Source organism: Nyctereutes procyonoides, unplaced genomic scaffold, assembly GCF_905146905.1.
Source record: "Nyctereutes procyonoides isolate TBG_1078 unplaced genomic scaffold, NYPRO_anot_genome, whole genome shotgun sequence".
NCBI classification, from domain to species: domain Eukaryota; kingdom Metazoa; phylum Chordata; class Mammalia; order Carnivora; family Canidae; genus Nyctereutes; species Nyctereutes procyonoides.
The window spans coordinates 49,489,710-49,507,476 of record NW_026575043.1 but is presented as its reverse complement, the minus strand read 5'-3'; the positions used below and the strand labels follow the sequence as shown (position 1 = coordinate 49,507,476).

General features: G+C 32.7%; 1 protein-coding gene across 2 annotated transcripts in view; it reads right to left on the bottom strand.

The window, feature by feature from the left end:
• TAOK3 (TAO kinase 3) overlaps positions 1 to 17,767 on the bottom strand; it is a 179,253-nt gene that overhangs the window by 63,546 nt on the left and 97,940 nt on the right. For both annotated transcript variants that reach the window (XM_055323084.1, XM_055323085.1), the window contains 6 exons: positions 16,108 to 16,179; positions 15,606 to 15,707; positions 11,543 to 11,588; positions 10,560 to 10,656; positions 8,069 to 8,182; positions 6,602 to 6,693 (listed from right to left, as the gene is read on the bottom strand). In XM_055323084.1, coding sequence (XP_055179059.1) covers positions 6,602 to 6,693; positions 8,069 to 8,182; positions 10,560 to 10,656; positions 11,543 to 11,588; positions 15,606 to 15,707; positions 16,108 to 16,179 — 523 coding nt within the window. The remainder of the gene's footprint in view (positions 1 to 6,601; positions 6,694 to 8,068; positions 8,183 to 10,559; positions 10,657 to 11,542; positions 11,589 to 15,605; positions 15,708 to 16,107; positions 16,180 to 17,767) is intronic.

Below are 17,767 nucleotides of genomic sequence, written 5' to 3'. Positions count from 1 at the left end.
ACTTGACTGAGATATATGGTATTTGTCCTTCTCTGACTTATTTCACTTAGCATAATACACTCTAGCTCCATCTACATCATTGTAAATGGCAAGATACTATTCTTTTTGATGGCTGAGTAATATTCCATTGTATATGTAGATCACTCTTCTTTGTCCATTCATTAGTCAATGGACATTTGGGCTCTCTCCATAGATTGGTTATTGTTGAAAATGCTACTATAAACATCGGGGTGCACATACTCTTTCAAATCTGTACTTTTGTATCCTTTGGGTAAATACCTAGTAGTGCAATTGCTAGGTCATAGGGTAGTTTAATTTTTAACTTTTTGAGGAACCTCCATATTATTTGTCAGAGTGGCTGCACCAGTTTTCATTCCCACCAACAATGCAAGAGAGTTTCTCTTTTTCCATATCCCTACTAACACCAGTTGTTTCTTGTGATATTAATTTTAGTCATTCTGATAGGTATGAGGTGGTATCTCATTGTGGTTTTGATTTGTATTTCCCTGAGAATGAGTGATGTTGAACATCTTTGCATGTATCTGTTGGCCATTTGGATGTCTTCTTTGGAAAAGTGTTCATGTCTTCTGCCCATTTCTTAACTGATTTATTTTTGGGGTGTTGATTCTGATAAGCTAATAAGCTTTATAGATTTTGGATATTAACCTTTTATCTGATATGAGGTTTGCAAATACTTTCTCCCATTCCATAGTTTTGTTGATTGTTTCCTTCATTGTGCAGAAGTTTTTCATCTTGATGAAGTCCCAAGAGTTCATTTTTGCTTTTGTTTCCTTTGTCTCCAGTGATGTATCTAGTAAGAAGTTGCTACAGTCAAGATCAAAGAGGTTACTGCCTGTGTTCTTCTTTATGATTTTGATGGTTTCCAGTCTCACATTTAAGTCTTTCATTCCTTTGAATTTATTTTTGTGTATGGTATAAGAAAGTGGTCTAGTTTCTTTCTTTTGTGTGTTGCTGTCCAGTTTTCCCAATACCACTTGTTGAAGAAATGTCTTTTTTCCATTGGATAGTCTTTTCTGCTTTGGTGAAGATTAGTTGACCATATAGTTGTGAGCCCAATTCTGGATTCCCTATTCTGTCCCATTGATCTCTGTGTCTATTTTTGAGCCAGTACCATACTGTATTGAAGACTACAGCTTTGTAATATAGCTTGAAATCTAGACTTGTGATGCTTCTAGTTTTTTCTCTTTCAGTATTTCTTTGGCTATTCGGGGTCCTTTGTGGTTCCATACAAATTTTAAGATTGTTTGTTCTAGCTCTGTGAAGAATGCTGGTGTTATTTTGATAGGGATTGCATTAAATGTGTAGATAGCTTTGGTAGCACAGACATTTTAAAGATGTTTGTTCTTCAAATCCATGAGCATGGAATGCTTTTACATTTCTTTGTGTCATCTTCAGTTTCTTTCATAAGTGTTCTATAGTTTTCAGAGTACACATATTTTACTTCTTTAGTTAGGTTTATTCCTAGGTATCTTACTCTTTTTGGTGCAACTGCAAATGGGATCTATTCCTTGATTTTTTTTTCCCACTGATTCATTATTTGTGGATAGAAATGAAACAGATTTTTGCATGTTGATTTTATATCCCACAACTTTGCTGAATTCATGAATTAGTTCTAGCAAGTATTTGGCGGAGTCTTTCAGGTTTCCTACATAGATTATTATTCGTCTGCAAATAGTGAAAGTTTGACTTCTTCTTTGCTGATTTGGATACCTTTTGTTTCTTTTTGTTGTTTGACTGCTAAGGTTAAGATTTCCAGTACTATGTTAAATAGTGCATCATATGTTAAATAGTAATGGACATCCCTGTCTTGTTCCTGAGTGTAGGGGATAGGCTGTCAGTTTTTCCCTATTGAGAAGGATATCAACTGTAGGTCTTCCATATATAGCCTTTATGACGTTGAGGTATGTTCCATCTATTCCTACTTTGTTGAAGTTTCTTAATCAAGAAAGTATGTTGTATTTTGTTAAATGCTTTTTCTTCATCAATGTTACAATTTTTGAGATTTGTCCATGATGATACATGCAGTTAACAGAGATACAGTAATCCATAATTGATTTAGTCATTCCTCCTTGGATAAGAATTTAGTTTTTTTTCAATTTTTTTCTAGCTTCTACACAAGGTTGCATTCTTGTACACATTTCCAGTGTACATGCATAAATATTTACTTAAGGAATATATTTTGAAGTGAAATTTTGGGTCACTGAGACTACTCGTCATCAACTTTACTAGATATTTCCAATTTATACTCCAAAGTTGTTAGGTCAATTTACATTTCTACCTATAGTCAATGAGTTCCTGTTTCTTTAGTAGCTTCCCAAAATTTATTTATTATCCTCAGACTGAAGAACTTTTGCTGTCTGATAAATGTGAAAGGTTTCTGTTATTGTTGTTTTTTAAAGTAGGCTTCAAGCCCAGCATGGAACCCAATTCAGGGCTTGAACTCATGACCCTTAGATCAAGACCTGAGCTGAGATCAAGAGTCAGATGTTTGACTGAGGTACCCAGGTGCCCCAATGTGAAAAGGTTTTAACTTGCACTTCCCTTATTACTAATGAGCCTAGTATCTATGAATGTTTGATGTCCATTTAGGTTTCTTTCTCAATGAACTTGTTGATCATTCTTGACTCATTTTTCTAATGGCTGTTTGTTTTTTTATTTTTAATAAAGAAATGTGATACATACTAGGCCTTTCAAAATTCTGGGCCAATACTCTGTTGGTTAGATATATTGCAACTACTTTCTGTTAGCCTCTGGCTCATCTTTTAATTTTTGCATTTTACATAGCTTTATATTTTAAAATACAAAAAGTTATATTTGTCAATGCTTTCAAAATATTTTTAGAAAAATTCTTCCAATATCCATAAAGGTATGTACTCCTATAGTAATAATAGTAACAATAATTACATTTATTTAGTGCCTATTATATGGCTACCATATTTTAAGTATTTCATATATATAATTATATTAACATATATATTATATATATTATATATTATATTATATCTTAATATATATGTTAATAACATATAAATTATATATATGACTTCATATATATAATATAATTATATATATGAAGTATAGTTGATATAGGATTTTACATTAGTTTCAAGAGTACAACACAATGATTCAACAACTCTATACATTATGATATGCTCACTGCAAGTGTAGCTACTATCTGTCCCCATGCAATGCTATTACAATACCATTGACTATATTCCTCATGCCTCTGACTTTTATTACTTTTATTCCTGTGACTTAGTCATTCCATAACTGAAAGCCTATAACTCACACTCCCCTTCATCCATTTTGCCCATCCCCTACTCCCTCCCGTCTGGAAATCATCAGTTTGTTCATTGTATTTATGGGTCTGATTCTGCCATTTGTTTATTCATTTATTTTATTTTTTAGATTCCACATATAAGTGAAATCATATAGTATTTATCTTTCTCTGTCTCACTAATTTCATATAGAATAATACCCTCTAGGTGCATCCATGTTGTCACAAATGGCAGGATTTCTTTTTAATGGCTAAGTAATATTTCTCTTTGTGTGTATGTGTGTGTGTGTGTGTGTGTGTGTGTGAGCGCACCTACCACATCTTCTCTACTCATTACTTTTGGTGGGGATGTAAACTGGTATAGCCACTGTGGAAAAGAATATAGAGGTTCCTTAAAAAATTAAAAATAGACAAGACCATATGATCCAATAATTCCACTATTGGTATTTACCCGAAGAAAATGAAAACACTAATTCAAAAAGACATACACACTCCCATGTTTATTGAAGCATTATTTACAATAGCCAAGATACAGAAGCAGTCCGAGTACCCACCGATAATTTTTTTTATATATTATTCATCAATTTTCATAATAATAGCACCTACTTTGTAGCATTATTATCTCTTCTTTGCTGATGAGGAAACTGAGTCACAAGAGGACTTCTCCTAAAAGTTTTAAAGTTTTACTTTTCACTTGTGGGTATTTAGCCAATCTGGAATTTTATTTTTGTGCATGGCATAAGCTTGGGTCTAATTATAGTTTTTCTCATATAATTAACAAGTTGCCTATTACTTATCAAATGGATGATCCTTCCCCCACTGATTTGTACTGTTTTCCTGTCTTACACCAAAATCTGAGGTACACATGAGTCCATTTCTAGTGTGGTTTTTTAAAAAAATATTTTATTTATTTATTCATGAGAGACACAGTGAGAGGGAGGCAGAGACATAGGCAGAGGGAGAAGCAGGCTCCATGTGAGGAGCCTGATGTGGGACTCAGTCCTAGGACCCCGGGATCGTGCCCTGAGCTAAAGGTAGAGACTCAACCACTCAGCCACCCAGGCGCCCCCACCATTTCTAGGTTTTATAGTTTGTTCTATTGGATATTAGTCTTTCCCTATATCAATTGTGTATTGATTTAATTATGATGGTATGGGTTTTGGTACCATGAATTTTTTTTTTTTTTTTTTTTTTTTTTTACCATGAGTTTTCTGTTCAAATTCTACTTCTTCAAAATTGTCTGGACTAGTTTTGGCCCTCTGACTTTTAAAACTACCCTGTCAAGTTCTATATAGTATTGTTGGAAGTGCATCATATGTCCTTTTTATTTTATTTTTATATATTTATTTTTTAAGATTTTATTTATTAATGAGAGATACACAGAGAGGGGCAGAGACATAGGCAGAAGAAGCAGGCTTCCCTCAGGAGCCTAATGTGAGACTGGATCCCAGGAATCTGGGATCACAACCTGAGCTAAAGGCAGACGCTCAACCACTGAGCCACCCCTCATATGTCCTTTGTAAAATATGCAATTATTTCTGCTGGGTCTCCCCATCCCAATCAGTATGAATAAATTAGATTAATTTCCTTTGCAGTGAGAGAATAACACAATATTAGACTGTAAAAAAGAAATCTACCGCTTCAATATCCTTTAACAGAGGACCAAATAAATTATGGTATATCCATAATACTGGAGGAGTAAGAAGATGCCAGTAAAAAATAATGATAAAGAGGTCTAAGCTACCAATATAAAACAGATCTTTAAGATGTTAAGTGAAAAATCAATGAACAGAACCACTTGTATATGTTAACATGGGTGAGAAAAGGAATATAATAGATGTATACTCATATTTGTTTATATATTTGCAAAGAAACTCTGGAAGGATATACAAGAAATTAGTAACAGTGGTGCCTTGTGTGTACTGGCAGGGGTGGGAAAGGAAATGGATAAATAGGGCCAGAGGTCTAAGAAGTTCTTTTGCATGCCTTTTTAGATTTTTTGATTTATAAACCATATGAATATTACTTATTTTTAAAAATCAAATATTTAAATATTCTAACTCTCTCCCTGAACTCAGTTTTTTAAAAAATTAGTATCTCTTCAAGTTAAAAAAAAAAAAAAAGTCATGTATATCATGTGTTTCTTAGTTCAAGGAAGGGGTCAGAGAAGCAATTGGAAATGCAATACAAAGTATACCAAGTTGTCTTTACCAGTTAAACTGGTAAAGTTTACCTGTTTAGTTTTAGAAAAAAGAAAACTATAGTCTTAGAATCAAACTGGAGCTCAGAAATTCTTATAGGATAAATTTGGATACCAGAATAGAGGATATTAGCCAAAAAACTAGATGAAGAAAATTTTTAAAACTTTTTTAGAAAATTAAATATATTTATATAAATTTTAAATAACAAATCTATATAAAGGCAGTATTGTGCCAAAGTCGGCTCTCAGTGGCTTTGAAAGGTCAATTGTGCATCCCTTTCTTCAACTCCATAGTAATCCTATCTCTCCACCACCTAAGAATTATTGGTTAAATCTGTCAAGATAGCCCAGGATAAAGGTAACTTTCAGATACATTAAAGTTCCAAATATACAACCAGAATCAAGAATATGTGGTGTTTTAGAGAATTTTACGTAAATACAACAACACTTGGGGAACAACTTTAAAGCAGAGGGCATCTTCTAACACAAAGTTTTCTTTAAGGTTGCTCTGTAAATGGGTCAAATACAGTTTTTACAGTCAAATCTTAGATAAGCCTGCTGTTACTTTTTCAGATTTTCCTTATACATGTGGAAATTAAATTAATACTGGGAAGGACATAAGTTATCATTCATGATATGGAGAATGGGTATTTTTCAAATATTAATATTAACTATTATGTATTCCCACATTTGATATTTGCTCTATCTGCTCAAAAAAATTTTTTTAAGATTTTATTTATTTATTCATGAGAGACACAGAAAGAGGCAAAGATGTAGGCAGAGGGAAGAGCCTGATGCGGGGAGCCTGATACAGGACTCAATCCCAGGACCCTGGGATCATGACCTGAGACAAAGGCAGATGCTTAACCACTGAGCCACCCAGGTGCCCCTGCTCAAACTCTTTTAAACTAATGACATGAAAATGTAGCAAAGAGAAAGTAACCTTCTGATGTTATACAAAAGCATAGAAAAAAATATAATAAATTCATGCTGCCTGGCTCACATATAGCAGTGACCCATTAAATAATAGCAGGATGAATGAATTAACAATCATAGTAAGGAGTGATTCTCAAAAGTATAATAAAAACAACTCTTTTACGCACCCATTTCAATACAGGTGATTCCAAGTGACCAAATATCAACTTTCCCATCATACTGTCCTTCGTCCATAGCTAAGATCACCTCTGGAGCCATCCTGCCAAACATAATGGGCAAAACTTGAGTTGCAAATTAAAATTCATCTCACAAAGCAATTCAGTGAAATAGCTTTTTGTGCACAGTCTAAAATTTTGTCTAATAAAGATATTATTCCCTTATCCAAGTAATTTGGAGAAACACTGCAATATGATATTCAAGTATTTATATGAAACACATTATTTTCAATAAGTCCTGGTTCCATCATTATCTATCAGTTTTACCTTGAATAAATTATTTAACCTCTGTGTACATCAGTTTTTCCAACTGTAATGTGGAGAGAATTCTAGTAGATACCTCAAAGAGATTTGTAAAGGATGAATATGTATGAAACACTTAAACAAGTAACTATAGACAACATGAAAAATACTTATGGAATTTTTTTTAAAGGATTTTATTTATTCATTCATGAGAGACACAGAAAGAGAGACGCAGAGACACAGGTAGAGGGAGAAGCAGGCTCCATGCAGGGAGCCGGATGTGGGACTTGATCTCGGGTCCACAGGACCATGTCCTGCTGAAGGTGGCGCTAAACCGCTGAGCCACCCAGGGTGCCGTACTTACGGAATTTTTAAAAACAATATAATCAGATATTTCAAAGATATTAAAAAATATTACAACTTCAAACAAACAAACAAACAAGCAAGCAAACAAACAAACAGACTATGGTAATTGATATTGTTTGTCCAGAATGGCTTTCCATAGGAGAGAAGGGGCCTTATCAGTTTAATGTTTTTTTTCCTGTTACTATGTGTAAGTGACTGCTTAGTAAATACTTTCTGATGATCATCAACAAAAAATTTCAATATAGTAGCTGATATATATTTTTTTGTAGGTAAGTAATTAACCAGGGATATAAGTCATTCTCCAAGGTACAATGAAATTCCAGTTTATCTATGAAAAGAAGGAAAGGCATCTTAAATAGATGGGGTGAAATTTTAAGTTAGTGACAAACTATAGTAACAGAGAACTCAACAAACATGGGAACCTGGATTTCTTTCATTGAAAGGTAATATTTATGCTTGTTGACTAGTTAGAGAAGGTTAAAGAAACTGCCTTGTCTTTGCCTAGAGATTCTGCCTCAAGAGAAAGTTTCAAAAGAAACTTCAAATGAAATCTAAAACCTGAGCTTGGTCAGTGAGTTAATAATCCTATTCGGTTTACACGCAGTGACATCAACCTTTTTTGAACAATTTAAAGTCACTGGAAATTTTATACTGTTTCTTTTTTTTTTTGCAGTAAGTTTTTATCCTTTAATGAAATCTCATTTGAGGAAGATGGTGAGACACTGTCAAAAAACAAAACAAAAGTGGTGCCGTGAGTTCATCTTGTTCATGTATGCTCATTTAAAATTCTAGTTTTTAAATTCTACATACCAGTAAGGTGTGCCCACAAAGGAGTTGGCAGGAGAAGCCATTGAGGCAGATCCAAAATCAGCTAGTTTCACCTGACCTGGCTCTGTTAGAAGAATATTTCCTGCTTTAATATCCCTATAGGAAAAAATAAGAGGGTTAGAAAATTACTTTTCATCTTTGATTATGGAATAGGTCAGAGCATGCAATTAATAAGACAAAAAGTTTATTAAAAAGAATCTTGTTCAGTTAGCCAGAAGGGGATTTAGTAATTACTGCATGTTATAAGGGGGCCCGGATTCCTGGGTATACTTACAGGTAGGTCAAAGTAATTACTAAAAGGTAGAGCTTTCTTTAGAGGGAGAGAATGCAATGAGAAAAAAGGCAGACATGGCAGACAGGAAACCTATTCAGTTGCTACACTTAAAAAAGCATATTCTCAGATGCTAAATCCAGTCATCAACAGTATTCTTTATGCTGGGAAAACCGGTGCCATTTGTAATTGCCTTTTTTTTTTTCCAAAATTACAAAACATTTTTGGAGTCTAAACCAACTTTCAATAACTCTGTATTGTCTACCTACCAATAAACCTCAACTACACACATACCTTTTCTTTCTTGCCTGTGACCCTTTCTCTCTGCTTTAATTGTAACTGCCAACTCTAAGGCATTTGAGGGCACATGTTATATAGAAGGTGTTATTTTAAAAATAACACTGTACAGTAAAAAGAAGACCCTGAAAGATCAAAACAAACAAAGATTAGGGATTAGGAAATTGCATTTCTATTGTATAGACAAAGGATCGCAAGTGGTTACTACTAAAGCTATTAGATATTGTATGCAGCAGAAAGTTTTAAAAATGATTTAAAAATACTCATTGTTAAGGATGATAATTTAGAATGAAAAGATGTGGATGTACTCTTGATTCTCTTCCAAAAAAGCATGAGATGTAATGAATACTAGGAATCAAGATTTATAAATTGATGGGCCGTGGAAAGACAAAGAGAATGAGGAAAATTTAAATTGAAGATGAGAAGGTTCAAATGCTTCCAAAACAAAGTCTCCAAAAATCTTCTCTTGAAAATTCAGTTTCTTTACTCAAGATGACATTAGGCATTGTCAGAGAGAACTAAAAAAACATTCATTTCTCTAATAACAGAAAAATATCTTTTCTCTATTAGCTTCAATTAGAACATTGACTTGTCATATCAAAATAATGAATCTGAGATGTGGTGTTTATTTTTAAATAGGGAGCAAGTTTTAAAAGTTTTTTTTCCAACTTCTTTTATATAGCAAAGAAGATAAAGTATAATAGAGAATATAAAACATTAAATTAATGTGCAGATTTTGGTAACAAAGCCACAAAAAAATGAACCATGGAATTAAATAGGAACTGGCAAAATCACATATAAACAAGTTGGCATTTGGTAATGACATTTTGGTATCAAAAATATGTACTAAAATATTTTTTGTCAAATCCATAGACATTATGGTTAAATCCATTTTATCAACATTTATTAGATATGGTTAGGTTCATTCTTTGTATTTATAAGTAAGCCAAATTCATGGCAGGAATTTTGGTCTGCCTATCTTGAGGAAGTTTTTTTTTTGTCATACCAGTAACTGGTAATGGCTATTCTATGGTGATTAAAGCAGAAGCAAAAGGGGAACTTACAATGTAATAGTTTCATTTCTCCCTAGTAAATATAAAAGTTTTTTCTTTTGTTTTTGAGTCATCTGAGATCCTTTATATCTACCTCATATTCCACTACTTCTACCCCCATTCATTAAGGTAACTATGTTAGAAGTTCTTTACTGAGAGAAGGAAAGATTAAGAACAACATTTTTATTTAAGACAAGTTAGTGGTAGGAAGTAGATTGGAGGAAGGACAGTGGAGTTGTGGTAGAGAAAATAAAAGGTAGAGGAAAACCTTGGATTAGAAGTTAAGAAATCTGATCTTCAATCTTTATTATGTAAAACCTGTGAAACTACGGGCAATTATTTAAATCTTTCAGAGTCCCAGTTTCTTCATCTGCCAAGATAAATACAATAATATCTTCCTAAATATCTATGTAGACTATAGAAATGCACAATGTTTTAAAGTGATAAAACAGCATATATTTATAGAGGATTGACTTGTTATTCGAAATAGGAAAAGGAGAAGAAACTCAGCTAGAAAATAAACATATACAAGGAAGGCTAATTTTTTTCTTCTTGGCATTGTATCAAAAGGCTGTTGGGCCCTTCCTCAAAATTTCCTGCAACAGCCAGCTTGGAGAACAGTTCCTGACAGAACAGAGGTGTAGAAAATCTTTGTGTACATCTGGGACAGACCAAGAAACAGGAGCTACATTCTAACAACCTTATTTCTTATATCCAGCGGCAGCAGCAGCAGGAGCAGCAATCTCTTTGCCCCCTATAAATCCACAGGCACCCTAAAAAGTGGAGCATGCACTAATTTTCAAGATTCCTTGGAGAGCCCTGTCACTAATATGTAACTGGTCTCTAATCTTACCTATGAATCAGTGCATGAGAATGCAGGTAGGCCAGCCCCTGCAAGGCACCGTGAGTAATGGCAGCGATTTCCACTTCTTGAAGTGGTTTCTTGTGAACTGAGAAAGGGAAAAAAAATTCAGAAGTAGTAATCAATTGCATTCTTTTTAATATTTTATACAGTTGTATCATACTGAATTACATACTCTCAAATGACAATTTGGGAATAGATTCATCATATTTCCTAAAGAATTGCAATAAATAATCAGTTAACAGGAAACCCAAGTACAAAAACAAACAAATTCCTTAAAACAAAATAAAACGAAGCCTGATATTCACTGTAATGAATTGTTAATTGACTTGTCAGTTGCAAGTCAATGCCTCCACTGATTCCAATTGGCCAGGCCCAAATTTACCAGTCCTTTGTGACATTTTAAATGCCTAGAGTGTTTTAGGTTGTATTATTCTCCTCTCCACAGCGCATCTATAAATACCTCTTCTAACTACAGGTTTTCATTATTTGTGAAAGCAGCTAATAAGCAATTTCTATTCAGAGATCAAGGATGATATAAAAAGTTTTTTTTAATGTAAATTTTTAACTCAATCTCTGTTTATAATAGCATTTGGAGAAGAGAACTGGGTCAGTCAAGATATTTGAAAGAGTTAAATATCAATATAATTTGATACCATCTACCTCTCTTTCATACATACACGTGAATTTGACGTTTTTGGCTACATACATTAGATCACATTAGCCAAACATTTTAGTAAGTACTTGCCCTGGATGGGCCATGTATTCAACAACAGGAAGGCTACTAATTCACTTTCAGCCACTGTAGAGATAAAGTTTGCACAGCTCATCCACACAATCATTAGGTCTAAGTCATCATCCATTTGCTTTGCCCAAATAAATAAATAAACAAATAAACTGCATTTTAATATAGGAGTAGATAATATTCTGGTCAAGGCATAACAGAAAGGAGGGGATAGTGCTTTTATTCTTACCTTCTAACAAATCGGAGGCTGAGCCTAAGCAATATTCCATCACCAACTGTAATAGATTAAAATAATAACCAAAATAATCACAGTTAATAAGAAACTGCTAAAACCAACCAAGTAACCAAGGAACTAAGGACGCTAGGAGAGTAAGTATTCTGACCTACTTGAACCTGGATTAAATTTTGGTCATCCGACACTAATTGATTTTTATAACTTATCATATGGTTTTGCCATTTCCTCCTTGGAACTGGAATGTTCTAAGACTATAAGGGTACTGATATGAAATGGTCAAGCTGAGATTGCTACTTATTTACTAGGTTCTACACCATCTTGTTTCTTTTTTTTTTATTTTTTATTTTTATTTTTTTATTTTTTTATTTTAATTTTTTTATTATTATTATTATTTTTTCACCATCTTGTTTCAAAAAGATTTAAGGTAGTTAGGTTACACTTTAAGTTAAAATTTGTACCTTGGAAAGTGGCAACCAAATACAATACTAATATAATCTATTCTGGGAAAACTAAAATAAACCAGTAAGTAGTAAATCCCTTATTCTCACATTTAAAACACTTCCAAACAAGAAAATATTATTCAGAACTCAATCTGAAGATGTACCTTGCTATGTAGCCTTACATTATCTTGCATCTCTGAAATGGGCTATTTAAATTTTTATATTAAAATATTCCTAGAAGAATCTTATTAACATACTACTGGTATTTCCTGGGTTTGCAATCTTCGGAAGCTTTTCAAAAGCAAAAAGGAGAAAATTCTTTTACTCTCATCTTAGATTTTTTTTTTTTAGGTATCCCAGACTACTGATTTACAGACAAGGTCAGAACCACGAGTTCTCAGTGACCAATCTCCACACACATACACTCTACATACTATCTTCTTATTCTAAAAAACACCATTATGCTCCTTTTGAAATACAAATTTCCTAACATCATCTACACATGATCACTATTAACATATTAGCTCTTTTCATTTAAAATAATTGATGCAAAAACAGATGTTTATGTATTATGTATGTTGTATTACTGGAATAATTTAGAAGAATATGAGATAAAATTATATAATACATGATATATAATGTTATGATCATATTATATATTATTATACATAATAATGCATTATATAAGATTAATTTATAGTATCATATTCTTCTATATAATTCTAATAATGCCAGGTACATAATACATATTATATATCATATTATTATGTATAATAGAGACATATTTACATCTAAACTATTAAATTTGTTATGTATTTATATAGGTAACTAAATATATAACTATATATATTAAAATTATTTCATTACCAGAATAATTTAAAACATGAAAAACAGAAGTTTAAAGTTTTGAAATTTTATTAGTTTTTTGCTTGACATTAAAATAAGCAGATTCAGAAACATTAATTTTATTTATTTATCAATAGAAGTATGGTTGACATACAATATTATGTTAGTTTCAGGTATACTTCATAGTGATTCAACAATTATCTGTTATGAAATGCTCACTACCCTAATTGTAGTTACCATCTGTCACTGTAGGAAGTTATTAAAATATTACTGACTATATTCCCCATGTACTTTTTTCACCTTCTTTATTTTAACTGGAAGTTTGCACTTCTTAATCTCCTTTACCTATTTCACCCATTCCCCCCCACCTCTCTCTTGTCTGGCAACTAACAGTTTGTTCTCTGTGTATATGAGTTTGTTCCTGGTTTTTTGTTTGTTCATTTGTTTTTTTAGATTCCACATATAAGTGGCATCATATAGCTTTTGTCTTTCTCTGTCCAACTTATTTCACTCAGCATAATACCTGCTAGGTCCATCCATGTTGTCACAAATGGCAAGATTTCATTCTTTCTTATGACTAAGTAATATTACGTTGTATATGTACACCACATCTTTATCTATTCATCTGTCAGTACCACTTAGGTTGCTTCCATACCTTGACTATTATAAATATGCTACAATAAACATAGGGGTACGTACAGCTTTTCAAATGTGCCATTTGTTCTCTTTGAGTAAATACCAAGTAGTAGAATTACTAGATTGTATGGTATTTCTATTCTTAATTTTCTGAGAAACTTCCATATTGTTTTCCACAGTGGCTGTACCAATTTACATTCATACCAACAATGCACAAGGGTTCCTTTTCTCCACATCCTTGTCAATAATTGTTTTTTTTCTTGTCTTTTTGATACTAGCCATTCTAATTGATGTCAAGTATAATTTTATTTCTTATTGTGAAATGAAAGATTCCACATTAAATCAATATTATAATAAACATTAGCTTTTTAGGCGCACTATTTTGTTTCTTCTTTATTGAGGTATAACTGACATACACTATTTCTTTGTTTAAGCAATTTTGATGGAAAGATTTCCTAAGTAAATTAATATGCACATATAACTTCCTTTAACTGAGTATATGGAATATGAACATAGAACTTTAAAACCAAATGGAGAGAATATGTTTACAGTTATGGTTATATTTTAAAAATTATATGTTAATGTATATTTTTGTCTTGGATATTTTTTCTTATTATTCCATAACATATGGACACCTGAGCTGAGGCCGGTTGTTAATAGCTCTAGTTGCTCTTTTTTTTTAAGATTTATTTATTTGAGAGAGAGAGAGAGAAAGAGACTGAGCCAGCAGGGGGAGGGAGAGAGAAACTCATGCAGATTCCATACTAAGGGTGGAGCCTGACATGGGGCTCAGTCTCACAACCCTGAGATCATGACCTGAGTCATAATCAAGAGTTAGACTTTCAACTGACTGTGCCACCAGGTGTCCCTCTATTTCTAAATTGGAAGTCTGCTTTTTAACTTCCCTGGTTTCTTCTTTCTGGTCAAATCCGTCTTGTGGCTATTTGTATGCATGTCTGGCAGTTTAGTTCCTATGAGCATCTTCTATTTAGCCTATCAAATCTGTTGTGGGCAGAGACCCGTTAACCAAGCTTATTAGCACGCTATGTAACCTAAGAGTAAATAAGCTTTAAATAAGAGCTCAGAGGAATTTCTGAAGACTCCAAACACGATATTTAGCACTTGATTGTGTAACATTTATCCTGCCTGCTTAAAATCCCTTTCTTGACTCCTTTAAGGTGGCTGACACTCCTCAGGAGAACTGACTGCCGGATAATGAGATACTCCTCTGATTAATTACTTTGGCTCAGAACAGAAGTGATGGCTCTAGATATCTTAAAAGATGCTTGAAAAGAAATGTTTAAGTATATTGTTTGGTTGTCTATCTGGGAACAAAAATTATATTCCCTAACTGGAGATCATGTATAGGAAAGCACTTATACTGGTAATTCTCAATAAATGAATCTCAATAAATGATAGATTGGACTTTAAACTGGAATTTAAGATTTGATACAGCACAAAGTATAGCATTTTCATGTACTAAACAGTGCCTAAGGTGCTAACCTAAAAAATACAATCATGTGAAAACATACTAAAAAAAGATAGAGTGAAACAAAAGACTTTTTGAGGAGTGGGGGAGGAGGCAGAAGGAGAGGTAGAGAGAGAATCCCAAGCAGGCTCCACAGCCAGTGCAGATCATAATGCAGGGCTTGATCTCATGACCTGAGCTGAAATCAAGAGTCAGATGCTTACCTGACTGAGCCACCCAGGCACCCAAGACTGTCATTTTAATCATATGCTAGGCCCTTTTGATAAAACTTAGACCATGACAGTAATACTAAACATAATTCTAAATTTGGGGGGAATTGGAATGAGGAATGAGAAATGGCAATGATGAAAATTCTAGGATGAGGATAAAAGACTCTGCCTTTTACTTCTGCAAATAAATCATTATAAAACAATATTAACTTTTTACTGTTTGTTGATTGTTTATAGAATAAAATTTCTGATAGGCTAGATATCATATTTAATCTTACAGAATGTTTACCATATCACACACTAACAAATGTTAGATACTGATAACAAAAGTCAAATGGGACAGAAATGGGACTGATAATTCTGCAGATCAAAGAGATAACAAAAAACAGAAAAATTTTTAATAGGAAATAAGTGATAATACAGGTCCTTTGACTTACCCAAGCAGTGTGCTCTTTCAAGTAACAACCTTTATACTCAATGGTATTAGGATGCTTTAATTGTTGTAAAAACTTGACTTCCTTGAGAATATCTTGCCATTTCTATTGAAGTAATAAAGAAACTGGTATGATTTTTAGGCTGGAAATAGTATTTTATTATCAAGTATACATATATAGTATCCTTTTCATTATTTTAAATGGACAAGGTAAAGGTTTAATTAAGTGAAGAAGCTGTTTAAATTTGTGTTATTTCTTTAATTTTAGTATATGTAAATGTAAATCTATTACCAAATATTTAGCAAATCTATCATACTACCTTATGTTCTATTCCACAAAAATCCATATGATTGAGATAGAATATTAAGAATATTTATTATACACTTCACAAAAAAAGAATAAAAAGAACTATGATAAAGAAATGTTTAAAGAACTTTGTTTCTACTGTCAGTTTCATACTAACTGGCTCATTGTCAGTTTAGGTATACAACTGTCTTTAACATACCTCATGTGTCTGTTTCCCACTATAGGACATTTTCTTAACTGCCACCACTTCATTGGTGTGAGCATTTGTGGCCTGTGTTGAGAGAGCAGAAGAAAAAAAAATAAAAAGAATGAATGATGTTTCAGCCACTTTAATGTAAATATTTGACTAGAGACTTTAAATAATATTCTCACACTTCATTATCACAGTTTAAAGATGCTGAAACTTCTCATAGGCTAGATAGACATTTCTACCCCACTGTAATGTATAGCTTCTCTTGATCCCTATCCATATATGTGCAAAGACTATAATACTACAAAGGATTGGAGTTTAAAAAAATACATCCAATCAAACAAAAATAAGTCAAATTTCCAAAATATCCATATTGGCTTCACCATGTAAAATGTCCATCAATGGAGAACCAGTTAGGTAATGTAGTACAATCATATGATGAAATAAATAGTTGAAGAATGAAGTAACCTATATGAATATACAGTAATATGGAAAGATATAAAAATATGACAAAAACAAACTGCATATTATCTTACTTTTGCAAAGCAGCACTAATGTGAGCGTATGTGAGTGTATGTGTAGAAACAATGTGAAAGAATTTATACCAGAGTATCTATCAGTGATAATTCCTAGAGCAGTGCTGTCCAACAGAACTTTCTGTCTTGAGGGACATTTTTTATATCTACATTATATATGATAACATGTGAAACGTGGTTACAGTGACTGAGGAAATGGAGTTTATAATTTAATTAATTTAAACCTAAATAGTGGTTACTGCACTGAACAATGCAGCAGAAGGTAAAATTTTAAGAGGGGCTTTCACTTCCAAAAGTACTTATGTTTTAAATAAGAATGTGTTGCATATATACATACATGTGTGTAGTCATCTACAAAGACTGCCTTCTTTCATAATTATCTTTATATATCTTTTGCTACCCAAAATACAATAGTTCACTGAGAGCACACATGAAAATAACAAATAACTCAAATAACAGTCTTCCTCCAAATTTACATAAGATATTTAAAACTAGATATTTTTCTAAAAAATTTCAGAAAAATAAATATAAGACATTAAAAGATTATCTAATTTTGGCTTTCTTTTAATAACAGGGCTCTGTATCAGTGCCACACTCCTGATGTCAGTAAGCTATTTTGGTTCTAAGATATTATTATTGTAAACTAGTAAAGCTATAGCAATGGTTCTGAGGCAAAAGACTGGAATTCACTCACTGATAAAATCAGGTCACTGATTTTAGAGAAAAATGCATAATCACTTTCTTAAATACTTTTAAAGAAGCTCCTCAGGTAAAACTATAAGTTTCTAATTAAAAAATTTTTATTTCTAACTTAAAAAATATATACATTTTAAAAGATTTTCTTTATTTATTCATGAGAGACACATAGAGAGAAAAGCAGAGACATAGGCAGAGGGAGAAGCAGGCTCCATGCAGGGAGCCTGACATGGGACTCGATCCCAGGTCTCGGATGAGGCCCTGGGTTGAAGGCGGTGCTAAACCTTTGAGCCACCCAGTCTGCCTCAAATATTTTAAAATTAAAAATGAACAATAACTTGATATAAAAAATTCAACCCTAGAGTCTTACTGAATGATAAAATACTGAGCAAATGAACCCTTAATGAAAAAAATTTTTCTACAAGCACTAAAGGTAA